Raw genomic sequence first — 14,914 nt, forward strand, 5'->3', positions numbered from 1 at the left:
GATACATTGACATCTGGAGCTTATTGAGGAGACGTGCGCTCTGGTTTCTGTCAGTTTAATGTAATAAATATATTGTAGCAACACCCTAACAATCACCAAGAACATCTTAGCAACCGTTTGGCAAGACCGTTACCAAGAATGCCTTAGCAATCATTTATCAAGACCCTAGCAACCAACCTCGACACCCTAGTAACCACATAGTGACGCCCTAATAACCACCCAGAACACATAGTAACCGCTAGCAACGCCTGATTAACAACCTCAAAATAAACGCAGCTACCATCCGAGTAATGCCAACCTCTGAGGAACAACCTAGCAATCGTGAAGCCGGTGTTAAACAGTGTCCTCATTACTATGATTTTAACAGCCCTAGTAACTTCCAAAAAGGCAGAACCTGTACTGAACCCTAACCCATACTGTACATGCTGTGCTACATCCTGCTTCACATTCTTACACAGGTCGCAGGAGTTTTACTGTCAGTCCCACTGTTTCTATAATGAGTGCAATGTTCTCAGTTTCTATCCACACTCAACATAGCAGCTAGTAATTCATCAGATCCAATGTCCTGGAATGGTCGACCCAGGTTCAAACCTGCAGGGCTGAAAAGCCTTCAGTTTGGTCAACATGTCTAATTAAAGCTGTGATGGTGCTTTCATTTTATGACTCCATAACTTCCCCTCTGCTGACGGAGCTCTGGCAGCCGAGCGATGGAACAAACATCATAGATTTTATTGATGCAGCTCGGCCAAGTCGTGTGAAAATAAGCGTCATGAATTCTGCTTTTCTTAAGTTTGAATCCTATAACAGCAGCAAAGTGTCAAAGTGTCTTTTTGGAATTGAACTGCTCACTTTTCATAATCCTAATGCAATATCAGAATCACTTCCTTCTTTATAGAACAGACTCTGTGTGAATGCTTCTCTGTGTCTCCCTGCTGCTTGTTGACACTTCCTGTTTACGTGTTGTTCATGTGACCCAGAAGAGGAACAGCAGGAACTGGACTTCTGGAAGAAGAACCAGCCCAGAGAAAACGGCCAAGGTCAGCTGTCACTCAGAGCGTGAATATGTTTTTAATAAATACAGCAACTTTGCCTCTGGCTGTCAGTACCAGAATACATCTTACCACATTGTGTGTAAATCAGCCATGACTTTAAAAACGTACAACCTTTTATTTATTTATTTATCTTATAATTTACTGTGTAATTCTTCTCATTATTACAGGACGCAGAAGTGAAATCAATAGATTAGAGTTTTTATTGCGTTTTGATTCATTAGCGTCACATCTTAAGTTTGACTTCCTGTTTAAACATCTCAGGCTGCACGCCACACAAACTTTGTAGTGGGAAATAATTCAAGACTATAATTTATCAACCTTCTATAATGTCATTATGATGACATAACTAAACCTTTGTCTCAAACCACAGCAGAAAACGCGCGGCGTCAGAGGATCGGGCTGCCCGATGTCAGAGGCGATTATGATGATGGTGGCGGTGATGGTGATGACGGCGGCGATGAAGATTGCCACAGGAGTGACCCTCAGATAGCCATCTGTCTGGACTGCCTGCGCAACACGGGACAGTCGGGGGAGACCAGTGTCACGGTGGGTGTGATAATAATAGTAAGTCTGACTTTGTAAATCCATCAACCTTAAAAACACTGAAGTTGTTTGGACTTCTTGGATAGTCAGCGTCTCGTCCCTCGTAAACGTTTGAAGTAAAACGTACATTTATCTTTTAGCTGCTTCTCATTATTCTTTTCTTGTCCAATTAGGATTTGATGAAGAGGTTCATCCGCTGCTCCAGTCGAGTCACAGTGGGAACAATTAAGAAGTTTCTCAGTCTTAAACTAAAGCTGCCAAGTTCTTATGAGGTAAGGAACAGACTCCTCGACTCCTCTGTGTCTGCGTGTCCTGTGAAGTCTGTTGATCAGTGAAAGGTTCTGCTTTACTCTAAAGCTGGATATCAAATGGATCAATGATGTGAATACATTTAAACTTCTATGGATCCACCGTATTATAAATAAGGTTTATTAACATGGATGTTATGTTGATTTGCCGACTGCAGTTTATTGAAGTCGTGCTGTTGATGCAGTCACATGTCTGATGCTGATTTATTTACTCTTCTACATTATTAATTGGTAAAATGTCTAAATATAGACGATGACTTCATTACTGAACTGGTCTCATGGGGCTTACACAGACTTATTGTCACATAAGATCATCAGCATCTAAACACAAGATTAAAGCAAGATGAGGAACATTTCTCTGGGAAATGTTTTCTTATCATCTGGTTTGAAAAGCAAAAAAAGTAAAAGTGTTATCAAGCTGCCATACAGAGCAATTAGACATCAAATCCAATCACAGCAAATGTGTTAATTATAAGATAATATAAAATACAATTAACTAACATCACGACCAGAGAAGTTCTTAGTTTCTCCACAAACCTTTAATCTTGTGTTCAGCAGAGATTTATTAGAGGAACTCATAAGTTTATTGGACATGAGTCATCATCATTAGAGAAGCGTAAATAAACAATTAATCAACGATAGGAATCTGAAGTCGACCAGAATGACTTAAGAGGGTTAGAAGTGTTTATAAAGCCAGATGCTCATTAATATTACTTTCCAATTATTGTTATCATCAATCAGGATTATGATGTCGGCTGGTTTCCTTTCAATTACTGCTTTTTTATTTCCATTTCCTGTCTCTCTCTGTCTTGTCGTCCTTGGAGAAGTGTTGGCACCACGTTGACTTTATTGCCCTGAAATGGTTTCGTTAAATGTAACTTATTCCTGATCATATTTGCTCTGCTGAGTCCAGCTGGACGTGTTGTGTAACGGAGAGATCATGGGCCGAGATCACACGCTGGAGTTCATCTACATGACCCGGTGGAGGCTACATGGAGAGAACGTAAGTCCCCTCTCTTCCTGTTTATGCGTGTTTGCATGCTCGGGGAGATGCACTGGTGCTGAAAAAAGATGTGTGTTGTGTGTGTGTGTGTGTGTGTGTGTGTGTGTGTGTAGCACTGGTCGAAGTGAGTCATGACACATTGTTGTGTGTGTTTGTGTTCTTAGTGTAAAACTGAAATCAATCTTCAGTCCAACTTTTTTTGTGACATAATTGACAGTTGACAACACTTCTATAAATCTGTATAAGGATCTTATTGGATAAATGATAGAAGTAGATTTTGGTGGTCAAAGTTTAAGGTCACTGTGGTCATAACTCAAGAATTAATATGCTAATCATGACAATGTCACACACGTCTAAAAGGATAAATGACATTGTGCACAGATGTGGATGTAAACTGTAACCTGATTGGTTGCCGGAGACACAACAGCGAGCGGATGATTGTACTTTTATTTATATTGGCATATATTTAGGAATGGATGGCAAAAGGAAAAAGAGCTCCATGTGTAATTATTATTCCTCGTCTTTATATCATCATATGGGCAAATCTCTGCGTGTTTCCCAACAACACTGACGTGTTTGAACGTTATAATCCAGTTTGAACTGACTTCTTATGTAACAGTGAGATACAGACTTTCTGTTTACTGCACACATTGTCATGTCCTTTTCCACCTGGGCCTTTATCCCATATGGTATATACAAGTAAGTGAAAACCGCCGTAGAACTTGTTTTTAGACGTGTCAAGTTGCAACAACTTCAGCGTTTCGAAGGCTCCTTTTTAAAGTGTTGAAACAATAGTTATAATGTAACCTGAGACTCTGAGCAGTGTTGTAGTTCAGACCAAGAACAAGTCAAGACCAACTCCAGACTGGTGCGAGTCCCACGCGGCACGACTCTGACAATAACATGTGCAACATGCAAACCATCGGCACTCCTTAGATTCATCTGAAACATCCACATAACAAGAACCTTTAGCACCTTTAGCACAGTTTTAACCTCGACGTCTGTTGACCCGCCAATCACTAAATCAATGGTTTCAAATATTAAACTGATATTTTAGTCTTTCTGATTTAAATGAAACACGGTGACTCAGCAGTTGCCGTGCAGAACTCACATCCACTTGAGGCGAAAACTCTGAATTTTAACGTATTTGAATCGCTGACCTTTAATACGTGAAGACGGCTTGTTATTTTTATTATCTAGCGTCATAGTTTCAGTGTTTCCTCCACCTCCTCATGTTCGACAGAATTATTTCTGTTTCTCCTGATGAGTGAGAAGGAGAAACAACATTATGTTTGAAGCCTGTCTGGTTAGAGAGAAGGTAAGGAGAGGAGAGACAGAGAGAGAGACATCCATCAGTCTCATCCTTCAACAACTCCGCAGCTACATTTAATGTTATCCCTCCGACGCCCGACACACAGAGGCCGGTCAGGACGGCGTAGAAACATGAATCTGTTACCGGCTTCTCGTCATTTAGTCAGAACAGGAAACTGCCTTCAGGGAAACACTGCTGTCTGTCCTGACCGGGTAACGACCACAGTCTGAGGTCTCGCTGGCGTTCATTATATCATCCAGTTAAGATGTTTGAATTACCTGTCACTATTCACTGTGTCAATCTTTCACTAATCTAAATAACATCACAAAGCACAGTTGCATCATTTGTCTTCCATTACAGCAAAAATGTTCTGGAAAAAAGCGTAACCGCTATCTGGATCACATTGGCAGTTGTTTTTTATTCCAGTGTGACATCCTATTACTGCCCCGACAGGAGCAGGTTGACGTCAGGCCTCCTGTGTCAGGCTGAGTCTATTAAAGCTCTCGGGTAAGCTAAAGGAAAGATGGTGCTGCAGGATTAATATTAAAAAGGTCTCAGGGACCGTCTACCCAAACAAAACCCAAAGAAGTGTTGATCCTGCTTCAGGATCCAGGATCAGATATTGTAGGGAAAACAATCAAATATGTTGAAATGAAATGTTGTGCAGATTAAACATGTATTACTTTGTTGAGCGTTACCCAGGTGTCATCGTGTTTTCTAACGCAAAAGAAGGGAATGTTTGTGCAGCTGTATTCCAGATGAACCTCTCCGACACTATGAGGAGAAATGTGGTCTGGTACCTTGGTCGGTACCGACGTTGGGAGCAGATTATGTGGTGGTGTGAGGGGTTTACAGATCCAGAGTTAAACCTGCCGAACTGTTCACGGTCTCATCGGGGCCGCAGATTATTTAGCAGTACAAAGAATATCAGCATAACAATAACTTTGCCAATTTCACATTACAAACACAATGCACCAAATCACAGTTCTATGAATCAAGGACAAAACTTTATTGACAATAAAAGCATGGAGTAAATAAACACACCTATCTGTTTAACCTCAACATGTATTTTGGATTGCACAATAAGTGGCTGGAGTTCAATCAATGCATTTGTCGTATGATTAAAAACTACACAGCAGCAGTAGATATGAAGAATCATGCGGGGATAAAGAAGACCTAAGCCGGACTGTTGTCCAGAGAACGTGTCTCAACAACATCCTCAGAATCTAAACGTCACACGGTCGTGTTGCATCGACAAAGCCGTCCCTCCGTGTTTGTTCTGTTCAGACAAAAGGTCAAATCCCTCTCAGATTAGATTAGAAAGAGTAATCACATTGTTTTCAACCGCAGAATGTGTTTCTGAGATCAGCCGGAGGATCCACCTCGTTAGCACAGATCACATTCAGGTGTTGGGACAGTTTGTCCAGCAGAAGATGTTTCTGGACTGAATGACGGAACAAAAGTTAAGAATGAAACACAAAACTTGTTCCTAAACACCTTCAAGCAAGAGCTCCATCCAGAGAAAGCTGAACCTCTTCAGCTCACGCTCACAGTTTACAGTAAGATCAGTCTGAACAACCGAACATCTGGAGGGAAATGAATGTTACACATTACAAATAGTAAAGAGAGCAACGTGCAGCAGTTCTTGTAAACCATGTACACCTTGTTGGTGGAGGATGGATGCTGAGCTGAGGATGAAGTAGTCGTCGAAGACCGGGATCATTACAGTTCTGAACAGTTTGCTGACCTTTTCTCTAAGAACCCAGTAATCATGTTACATTATGTTTGCACACGTCACCAGGTTCAGCAGTTGGTATCAGGATGACATACGTCTACGGGTCCCTCTGACAGGTGACACTTTATTGGCATGACGTCACACTGTGTCAGCAAAAGCACATTTAAATGTTAACTAATGAGTTGCATTGCATTAACATCAATACAATTAACCAAAATAGAAAATGTCAAAAGTTTATGGGAACAATACCAACAGGAAACTACTGTAACAAAACTAACTAACAACCATCGTCATCATTCTATTGATCCATTCTCTCCCCTCTCGTGACATACGCTTATTCTGCCACATTCAAGGACAGAGCGGATACACACACTGGTACGAACACTTCTCATGGATCCTGTCCCCTGACCTGTCCGTCTAAAGAGCAGAAGATCTATATTATCTATCTCTTTAGTCAACATCAACGAGCTGGCTCCCTGCTTTAGGGCAGGTCCAGGTTGAAGCTTTAGGTGAAGTTCTGCTCTACACAACTCTTGAGGATGATTCATAAGCATTTTGTTGACCTGAGCTTTCCTTTAGCATTATATTCAGGACAACATTTCAACTTGAGCAACAGGTTCAAGGCAAGAGATTACAAATACACGTCCTTTAACCTTGTTGTGAATATTCAGGGTCTCCAGAGGAAGAACATTTCATATGTTGTGTTGTGAGCTTTAGACCAGGGACAGGAAGTAGAATATATTGGCATTTAGTATAAAACTAACAACACATTCCTGTAGGATGTGTACTATGCAGTCACCAACCCTATTTGACAACAACTTTAGTTTTCAGTTTGTTGATGGTGCGATGGACGATTCCACATTTCTTTCATTTGACTCCAGAACAAAATCCCTTGAAAGTAGCTGACAGCTGAAGAATGTGTGTCAGTGCCGTATAATTAAAGTGTTTGGAGACAGAAATGCTGAGTGAACGAGTGTCAGAGATGCAGAGGCGCAGCTACAGTCTGGTTACGTTGGATCCAGTGTTGTTCTGAGGCATGATGCAGCAAAATGCAGAAAGCCGGAGGAGATGACAGCAGCTGTACTCTGCTGCACCAGCAGCCTCCAGCTGCCACAAATAGGAGACAACTCCAAAAGCAGGAGACACACTCTTCACTTTGCAGCTGCTCTGAAACAAACACTCGCCTTTTTTTCTTTTTGAATCTTTGATGAAAAGATCATCTCACAACATTTGGCTGTTGTGCTTTACAGCCGAAGGATTCAGGAACGTAGCAGCAGTCAACTTTAACATTTCTATTATTTAACCACAATGATGGATGAGTACGGGGCCTGTGGGCCCACGCGGCCGTGGAGATCAGCAGGCCCCTGGACCAAGGCATCAATATGAAGAAGGTCCAACCTAAGACGTCACCATGAGGATGCCACATGACAGATGATGACCTCAGTGTCACAGGGAGCGTTGGTTTGGCCGTCAGTACTCAGCGTTGACATTGAGAAATACAGGCTCCTTGACACGGCTGCAGGAACTTTCATGTGGCAACCATATTTAAAGTTTGTGAGATTGCTATTTGTTGACGTGTTAGAACGAATGGCACTCAGAGAGCGCAGACCTTCAAGGCCAAGGGTGCATTCACGTGCTCCTCGGATTGTCCCATTTCCCAAGTTGGGAAGACGTTCTTGCCATGGATGTATTAAAAGAACTGGATCCAGCGTTGGAGGCGGGACGCCGCTCATGCCTGTGAAAGTTGCTCAGTGACACATGAAGCCAAAATGGCTCGACGTCTGAGTATTAAATTACCTGGTTCTTCTTCATCCATGGGGCCCATAAAGCATGCACACTTATGTTTTCCTTAAGCCCCACCTCCCAGCCACTCCGCCACGGCCGGTCTCGGCTCAGTCACATGAATGGCGGGGAAATAACTCTGGATTCAGCTACTAACCCATTCTGCAACTCTTAGGACCTAATAGTTTAAATAAAGGCTACTAAAGTGTACTGGGAAGTTGATTTGCCTAAAAACAAATGATACGCTAACGTCTCTTCCCAGACGTGTCTTCCCTGACGTCTTCCCTGATGTCTCTTCCCTCACGTCTCTTCCCTCACGTCTCTTCCCAGACGTCTCTTCCCTGACGTCTCTTCCCTCACGTCTCTTCCCAGACGTCTCTTCCCAGACGTCTCTTCCCAGACGTCTCTTCCCAGATGCAATTCAATAGGAGAAAGTATTTTTGGGCCCCTTGGCATCACATGACTGACACGGACGTTGTAACTACTAGGAACATTTGCTTCAAAGCCTGCCGCACTTCCTGGGGGCTTTGTTCTTCTGTGTTCAAGAGCTTCAAGTCGTAATGTAAAAAAAAATATGGACGCTAGAGTTGTGTTGTATTTCATCAGAGCATTTAAACAACGTGTTGATATCTGTTTCTGACTTTCTTTGTGTCTCAGAACTGGTTTTTCTGATTATTCTGACACCACATGTATGCAGGACAAATGGCCGATTTCTCAATGTGTGTATCCGTCCCGTGATTTGGATCCACTCCAAAATGTAATGTGTTCCTCCGTGGCCCGTGCTACACCCTTCCACCAAGTTTCATGAGAACCAGGGTGGTCGATTTCTGTGATCCTGCTTACAGACCATAAACAAACCGAGCCATAAACATTACCTTCGTGGTGGAGGTGCATATTGTGTTGTGCTGTTGAGCCTCACTGAGCAGAAATGAAATCCCTTCATTGCTGTGAACCCTTAATCTCCATGTATTTCAATAGTACAACTTGCAGCAGTGTGTGAGGACAGTGTGTGTGTGTGTGGTGGTAGGAAGTGAGAAGGTTTAGAGGGAGCTTCTCCTCGTCTGCTGGGGTATTTACTGACGTGTTTTATGTTGTAGAACAAACTGTTAAAGTCTCTTAAGCTTTTGTTAAACAGAGACTTTATTTCAGGCTTCTAACCAAAAGCTATTGACTGCAAGACGAGGGAAGCGAAGGTTCCTGGAGTCATTACTGCAGCACTCTATTACAATATGTATGTTCTGTAAGTCAAATAACAATAACCTGTGTGGCTGCATTGATCTCATCCTGGTCACAGTTTGACTTTCTGAAGGACGTGGTGATGTCCCTGTTCTTACTCCCTCACATCACTAACACTATCTGACACTGGCAATTGTTCTGAAAGCGCCGACATGTGTGATTTTAATGATTGAGAAAGAAAAACATAGGGCTTACAGTAAGTGGACGTATGTGTATGACAATGCACCACATATACACACATATGCATTTTGTTCAAATGAAAAGCTCCACCTAAATACATTGTGTTGATCATGTTTGCATCTGGATTCAGATTTGATAAGATGCTCCAACAAACCGAATAGAAAGAGTGTCTCGTTCCACACTCTCAGTTCTCCTTATATCGTAGATATCGAATGATAAACTTTCCAATTGAGCTTCAGCCGAGCGAGCAGCAGCAGAACATTATTACTTCTCTTCTGCATCAGACGCTGGGCTTCATCCCTGCACAGCAGAGCCAGCTAGATCCTGAATGCTTTAATGGAAACACGTTTACATTTGAACTCTGAATTCCTTCAAACCTGCAGTTTGACGTCAGATGAAATGATTAGTCGCCCGGTCAGGAAACTGAAGGACTCTGAGCTTCGACTCACAGGTTAGATTAATCCTCCACAAGCAGTTTCACAGCCTCTAAAGTAAATATGATACTTGAAGTCACTTCGTGTTTCCTTCATTCTTCTAAACACATTTGACTTCTGGCTTCAACGATTCTGGTAAATGAGCAACGCTGAGAAAATGTAGACGTCATCTCTTTTTAAAGGCTTTATTTCTCTCAGCTGCTCCTGTTCACTGTCTTTTCCCATTTAGATGTTTATTATTCAGTTTTATGGTATGTATGTGACCAAATATGAGATTAAATAGGAATTTGTAGGCTGAACAAATTATTATATATTAGTTATTGAGTCCCAGAATAGGCTGAGGATCTAACTTTTATGTTTTCTTTACCACCAATCACTACAATTAATAAATGACTATTTGTGACATTTAGCTGACGTTGACCTCATTCAGTTCCTATTTGTTGCATGTGGACAAAAAGTAGTTGTGTGTGTCTGTGTGTGTGTGTCTGTGTGTGTGTGTGTGTGTGTGTGTGTGTGTGTGTGTGTGTCTGTGTGTGTGTGTGTGTGTCTGTGTGTGTGTGTGTGTGTCTGTGTGTGTGTTTGTGTGTGTGTGTGTGTGTGTGTGTGTCTGTGTGTTTCAGCACGTTGTGTTGCATTGGGTTGGAGTAACAAACTGTTTGTGCATCTTTTAAAAAGGTAGTAAAAGATAAATGATGACCTGCACAGGATGTTCCAGCTTTAGTGATTCAGTGTTTATCTAATTAATCTTCTCAGTCCTGCAGAACATGTTTCAGTGTGAAGAGCAAAGGATTGATCACTTTCTCTGTATCTCTCTCTCCCCCAGACGTATCCCATGGTTCTTGAGTACCGGCCACGAATCGACTTTGGCTGAACCACGGCTGCAAGAAGAGGACCACACACACACACAGACACACACACACAGACACACACACACACAGACACACACACACACACAGACACACACAGACACACACACACACAGACACACACACAGACACACACACAGACACACACACACGCACAGACACACACACACAGACACACTCACACACACACACACAGACACACACACACACACACACACACACACACACACACAGACAGATATATGCAGACATAAATAACAATACAGGAAACATTACATACATTTGCACTTCGACAGAAACACACACAGCAACATACACACGCCCACAATGTGCAGAGAAAGAGATTTAAATGTATTTTTGTACAGCCAACGATGAAGTGCATACGTTGTCATGGTAAAGAGGTTTTATGCTACATAGAATAATATATGCTATAATATATGATATTTTTAAATGTATGTCCCTGTGCCTAAAAACCTGTTGAGATGAGAAATGAAGAATGAGCATATCTTCACTTTGCCTGTCGAACTCTGTAGATTAAATGTTGATTTTCTACTGTTCATGGCTCTTTTGATCTTTTCCTCTGCCGTTGGATTTTATCACATTCACTAAACATGTACGAGTCATCTGATAGTCCTCTGCAACATATCATATTTCATATCTTCTCTTCAGAACAAGTAAACCAAGTGAAAGATGCACAAAGTTCCCCTGGAGACAGACAATGTTACACTCGCCATGCACGAGACTGACGCCACACAAAACAAGTTATTTATTTAGTTACAGACAGTGAGCGTCAAACATTATCTTGAAGATGTCATTTCCATCTCTGTTATGTGTTTCTATCCACCTCTTTTAAGGCGCATTTTCAATTTGCGCATTAAAGAATATCACAAAAACGTTTTCTACTGATGTGAAGCAAAATGGGAACTAGCTGCTGCTCCTCATCGCTTTCACACACATCGGATGTAACCTTCTTCTCATTACACATTAAATTAACACACATGTTAATCACGTCATTTTATTGCACCCTCTTCTTCCGCAATGTTCTCCAACTGGAAAAATGGCTCCACCTACTGCTCACCTCCATGAACCAACTCCTAATAATCACATTACGGATGTGGATGGATCAACGTTCATGGAGCATCATGGAGCATCAGGGAGCATCATGGAGCATCATGGTGCATCATGGAGCATGAGGGAGCATCATGGTGCATCATGGAGCACGAGGGAGCATCATGGAGCACGAGGGAGCATCATGGAGCATCATGGTGCATCATGGAGCACGAGGGAGCACCAGGGAGCATCATGGAGCATCATGGAGCACCAGGGAGCATCAGGGAGCATCATGGAGCATCAGGGAGCATCATCGTGCATCATCGTGCATCATGGAGCACGAGGGAGCACCAGGGAGCATCATGGAGCACGAGGGAGCATCAGGGAGCATCATGGAGCATCATGGAGCACGAGGGAGCATCATGGAGCATCATGGAGCATCATGGAGCACGAGGGAGCATCAGGGAGCATCATGGTGCATCATGGTGCATCATGGAGCATGAGGGAGCATCATGGTGCATCATGGAGCATGAGGGAGCATCATGGTGCATCATGGAGCATCAGGGAGCATCATGGTGCATCATGGAGGATCAGGGAGCATGAGGGAGCATCAGGAAGCATCAGGGAGCATTATGGAGCATCAGGGAGCATCATGGTGCATCAGGGAGCATCATGGTGCATCAGGGAGCATCAGGGAGCATCATGTAGCATCAGGGAGCATCAGGGAGCATCATGGAGCATCAGGGAGCATCATGGAGCATCAGTGAGCATCATGGAGCATCAGTGAGCATCATGGAGCATGATGGAGCATCATGGAGCATCAGGGAGCATCATGGAGCATCAGGGAGCATCATGGAGCATCATGGAGCATCAGGGAGCATCATGGAGCATCATGGAGCATCATGGTGCATCATGGTGCATCATGGAGCACGAGGGAGCACCAGGGAGCATCATGGAGCACCAGGGAGCATCAGGGAGCATCATGGAGCATCATGGAGCATCGGGGAGCATCATCGTGCATCATGGAGCACGAGGGAGCACCAGGGAGCATCATGGAGCACGAGGGAGCATCAGGGAGCATTATGGAGCATCATGGAGCACGAGGGAGCATCATGGAGCATCATGGAGCATCATGGAGCACGAGGGAGCATCAGGGAGCATCATGGTGCATCATGGTGCATCATGGTGCATCATGGAGCATGAGGGAGCATCATGGTGCATCATGGAGCATGAGGGAGCATCATGGTGCATCATGGAGCATCAGGGAGCATCATGGTGCATCATGGAGCATCAGGGAGCATCAGGGAGCATCAGGAAGCATCAGGGAGCATTATGGAGCATCAGGGAGCATCATGGTGCATCAGGGAGCATCATGGTGCATCATGGAGCATCAGGGAGCATCAGGGAGCATCATGTAGCATCAGGGAGCATCATGGAGCATCAGGGAGCATCATGGAGCATCAGTGAGCATCATGGAGCATGAGGGAGCATCATGGAGCATCAGGGAGCATCAGTGAGCATCATGGAGCATGAGGGAGCATCATGGAGCATCAGGGAGCATCATAGAGCATCATGGAGCATCAGGGAGCATCATGGAGCATCAGGGAGCATCATGGAGCATCATGGAGCATCAGGGAGCATCATGGAGCATCATGGAGCACCAGGGAGCATCATGGAGCATCATGGAGCATCATGGAGCACCAGGGAGCATCAGGGAGCATCATGGAGCATCAGGGAGCATCATCGTGCATCATGGAGCACGAGGGAGCACCAGGGAGCATCAGGGAGCATGAGGGAGCATCAGGAAGCATCAGGGAGCATTATGGAGCATCAGGGAGCATCATGGTGCATCAGGGAGCATCAGGGAGCATCATGGTGCATCATGGAGCATCAGGGAGCATCAGGGAGCATCATGGAGCATCAGGGAGCATCATGGAGCATCAGGGAGCATCATGGAGCATCAGTGAGCATCATGGAGCATGAGGGAGCATCATGGAGCATCAGGGAGCATCAGTGAGCATCATGGAGCATGAGGGAGCATCATGGAGCATCAGGGAGCATCATGGAGCATCAGGGAGCATCATGGAGCATCAGGGAGCATTATGGAGCATCATGGAGCATCATGGAGCACGAGGGAGCACCAGGGAGCATCATGGAGCATCATGGAGCACCAGGGAGCATCAGGGAGCATCAGGGAGCATCAGGGAGCGTCATGGAGCATCAGTGAGCATCATGGAGCATGAGGGAGCATCATGGAGCATCAGGGAGCATCAGTGAGCATCATGGAGCATGAGGGAGCATCATGGAGCATCAGGGAGCATCATGGAGCATCAGGGAGCATCATGGAGCATCATGGAGCATCAGGGAGCATCATGGAGCATCATGGAGCACCAGGGAGCATCATGGAGCATCATGGAGCATCATGGAGCACCAGGGAGCATCAGGGAGCATCATGGAGCATCAGGGAGCATCATCGTGCATCATCGTGCATCATGGAGCACGAGGGAGCACCAGGGAGCATCATGGAGCACGAGGGAGCATCAGGGAGCATCATGGAGCATCATGGAGCACGAGGGAGCATCAGGGAGCATCATGGTGCATCATGGTGCATCATGGAGCATGAGGGAGCATCATGGTGCATCATGGAGCATGAGGGAGCATCATGGTGCATCATGGAGCATCAGGGAGCATCATGGTGGCATCATGGAGCATCAGGGAGCATGAGGGAGCATCAGGAAGCATCAGGGAGCATTATGGAGCATCAGGGAGCATCATGGTGCATCAGGGAGCATCAGGGAGCATCATGGTGCATCATGGAGCATCAGGGAGCATCAGGGAGCATCATGTAGCATCAGGGAGCATCAGGGAGCATCATGGAGCATCAGGGAGCATCATGGAGCATCAGGGAGCATCATGGAGCATCAGTGAGCATCATGGAGCATGAGGGAGCATCATGGAGCATCAGGGAGCATCAGTGAGCATCATGGAGCATGAGGGAGCATCATGGAGCATCATGGAGCATCAGGGAGCATCATGGAGCATCATGGAGCATCAGGGAGCATCATGGAGCATCATGGAGCATCATGGAGCACGAGGGAGCACCAGGGAGCATCATGGAGCATCAGGGAGCATCATGGAGCATCAGGGAGCATCATCGTGCATCATCGTGCATCATGGAGCACGAGGGAGCACCAGGGAGCATCATGGAGCACGAGGGAGCATCAGGGAGCATCATGGAGCATCATGGAGCATCATGGAGCATCATGGAGCACGAGGGAGCATCAGGGAGCATCATGGTGCATCATGGTGCATCATGGAGCATGAGGGAGCATCATGGTGCATCATGGAGCATGAGGGAGCATCATGGTGCATCATGGAGCATCAGGGAGCATCATGGTGCATCATGGAGCATC

General features: G+C 44.8%; 1 protein-coding gene across 5 annotated transcripts in view; it reads left to right on the top strand.

The window, feature by feature from the left end:
- Positions 1-10,588, top strand: part of LOC115019909 (polycomb group RING finger protein 5-B-like) — a 17,294-nt gene extending 6,706 nt beyond the window's left edge. For 2 of the 5 annotated variants that reach the window (XM_029449611.1, XM_029449612.1), the window contains exons 5-9: positions 978-1,037; positions 1,423-1,598; positions 1,769-1,867; positions 2,817-2,906; positions 10,409-10,588. In XM_029449611.1, the coding sequence (XP_029305471.1) occupies positions 978-1,037; positions 1,423-1,598; positions 1,769-1,867; positions 2,817-2,906; positions 10,409-10,456 (473 nt within the window). In that variant the 3' untranslated portion in view covers positions 10,457-10,588. The remainder of the gene's footprint in view (positions 1-977; positions 1,038-1,422; positions 1,599-1,768; positions 1,868-2,816; positions 2,907-10,408) is intronic. The other 3 variants (XM_029449615.1, XM_029449614.1, XM_029449613.1) reach the window with 3 other exon arrangements.
- Positions 10,589-14,914: the final 4,326 nt, after the last annotated feature.

The sequence above is a fragment of the Cottoperca gobio genome, chromosome 15, assembly GCF_900634415.1.
Source record: "Cottoperca gobio chromosome 15, fCotGob3.1, whole genome shotgun sequence".
NCBI lineage: Eukaryota > Metazoa > Chordata > Actinopteri > Perciformes > Bovichtidae > Cottoperca > Cottoperca gobio.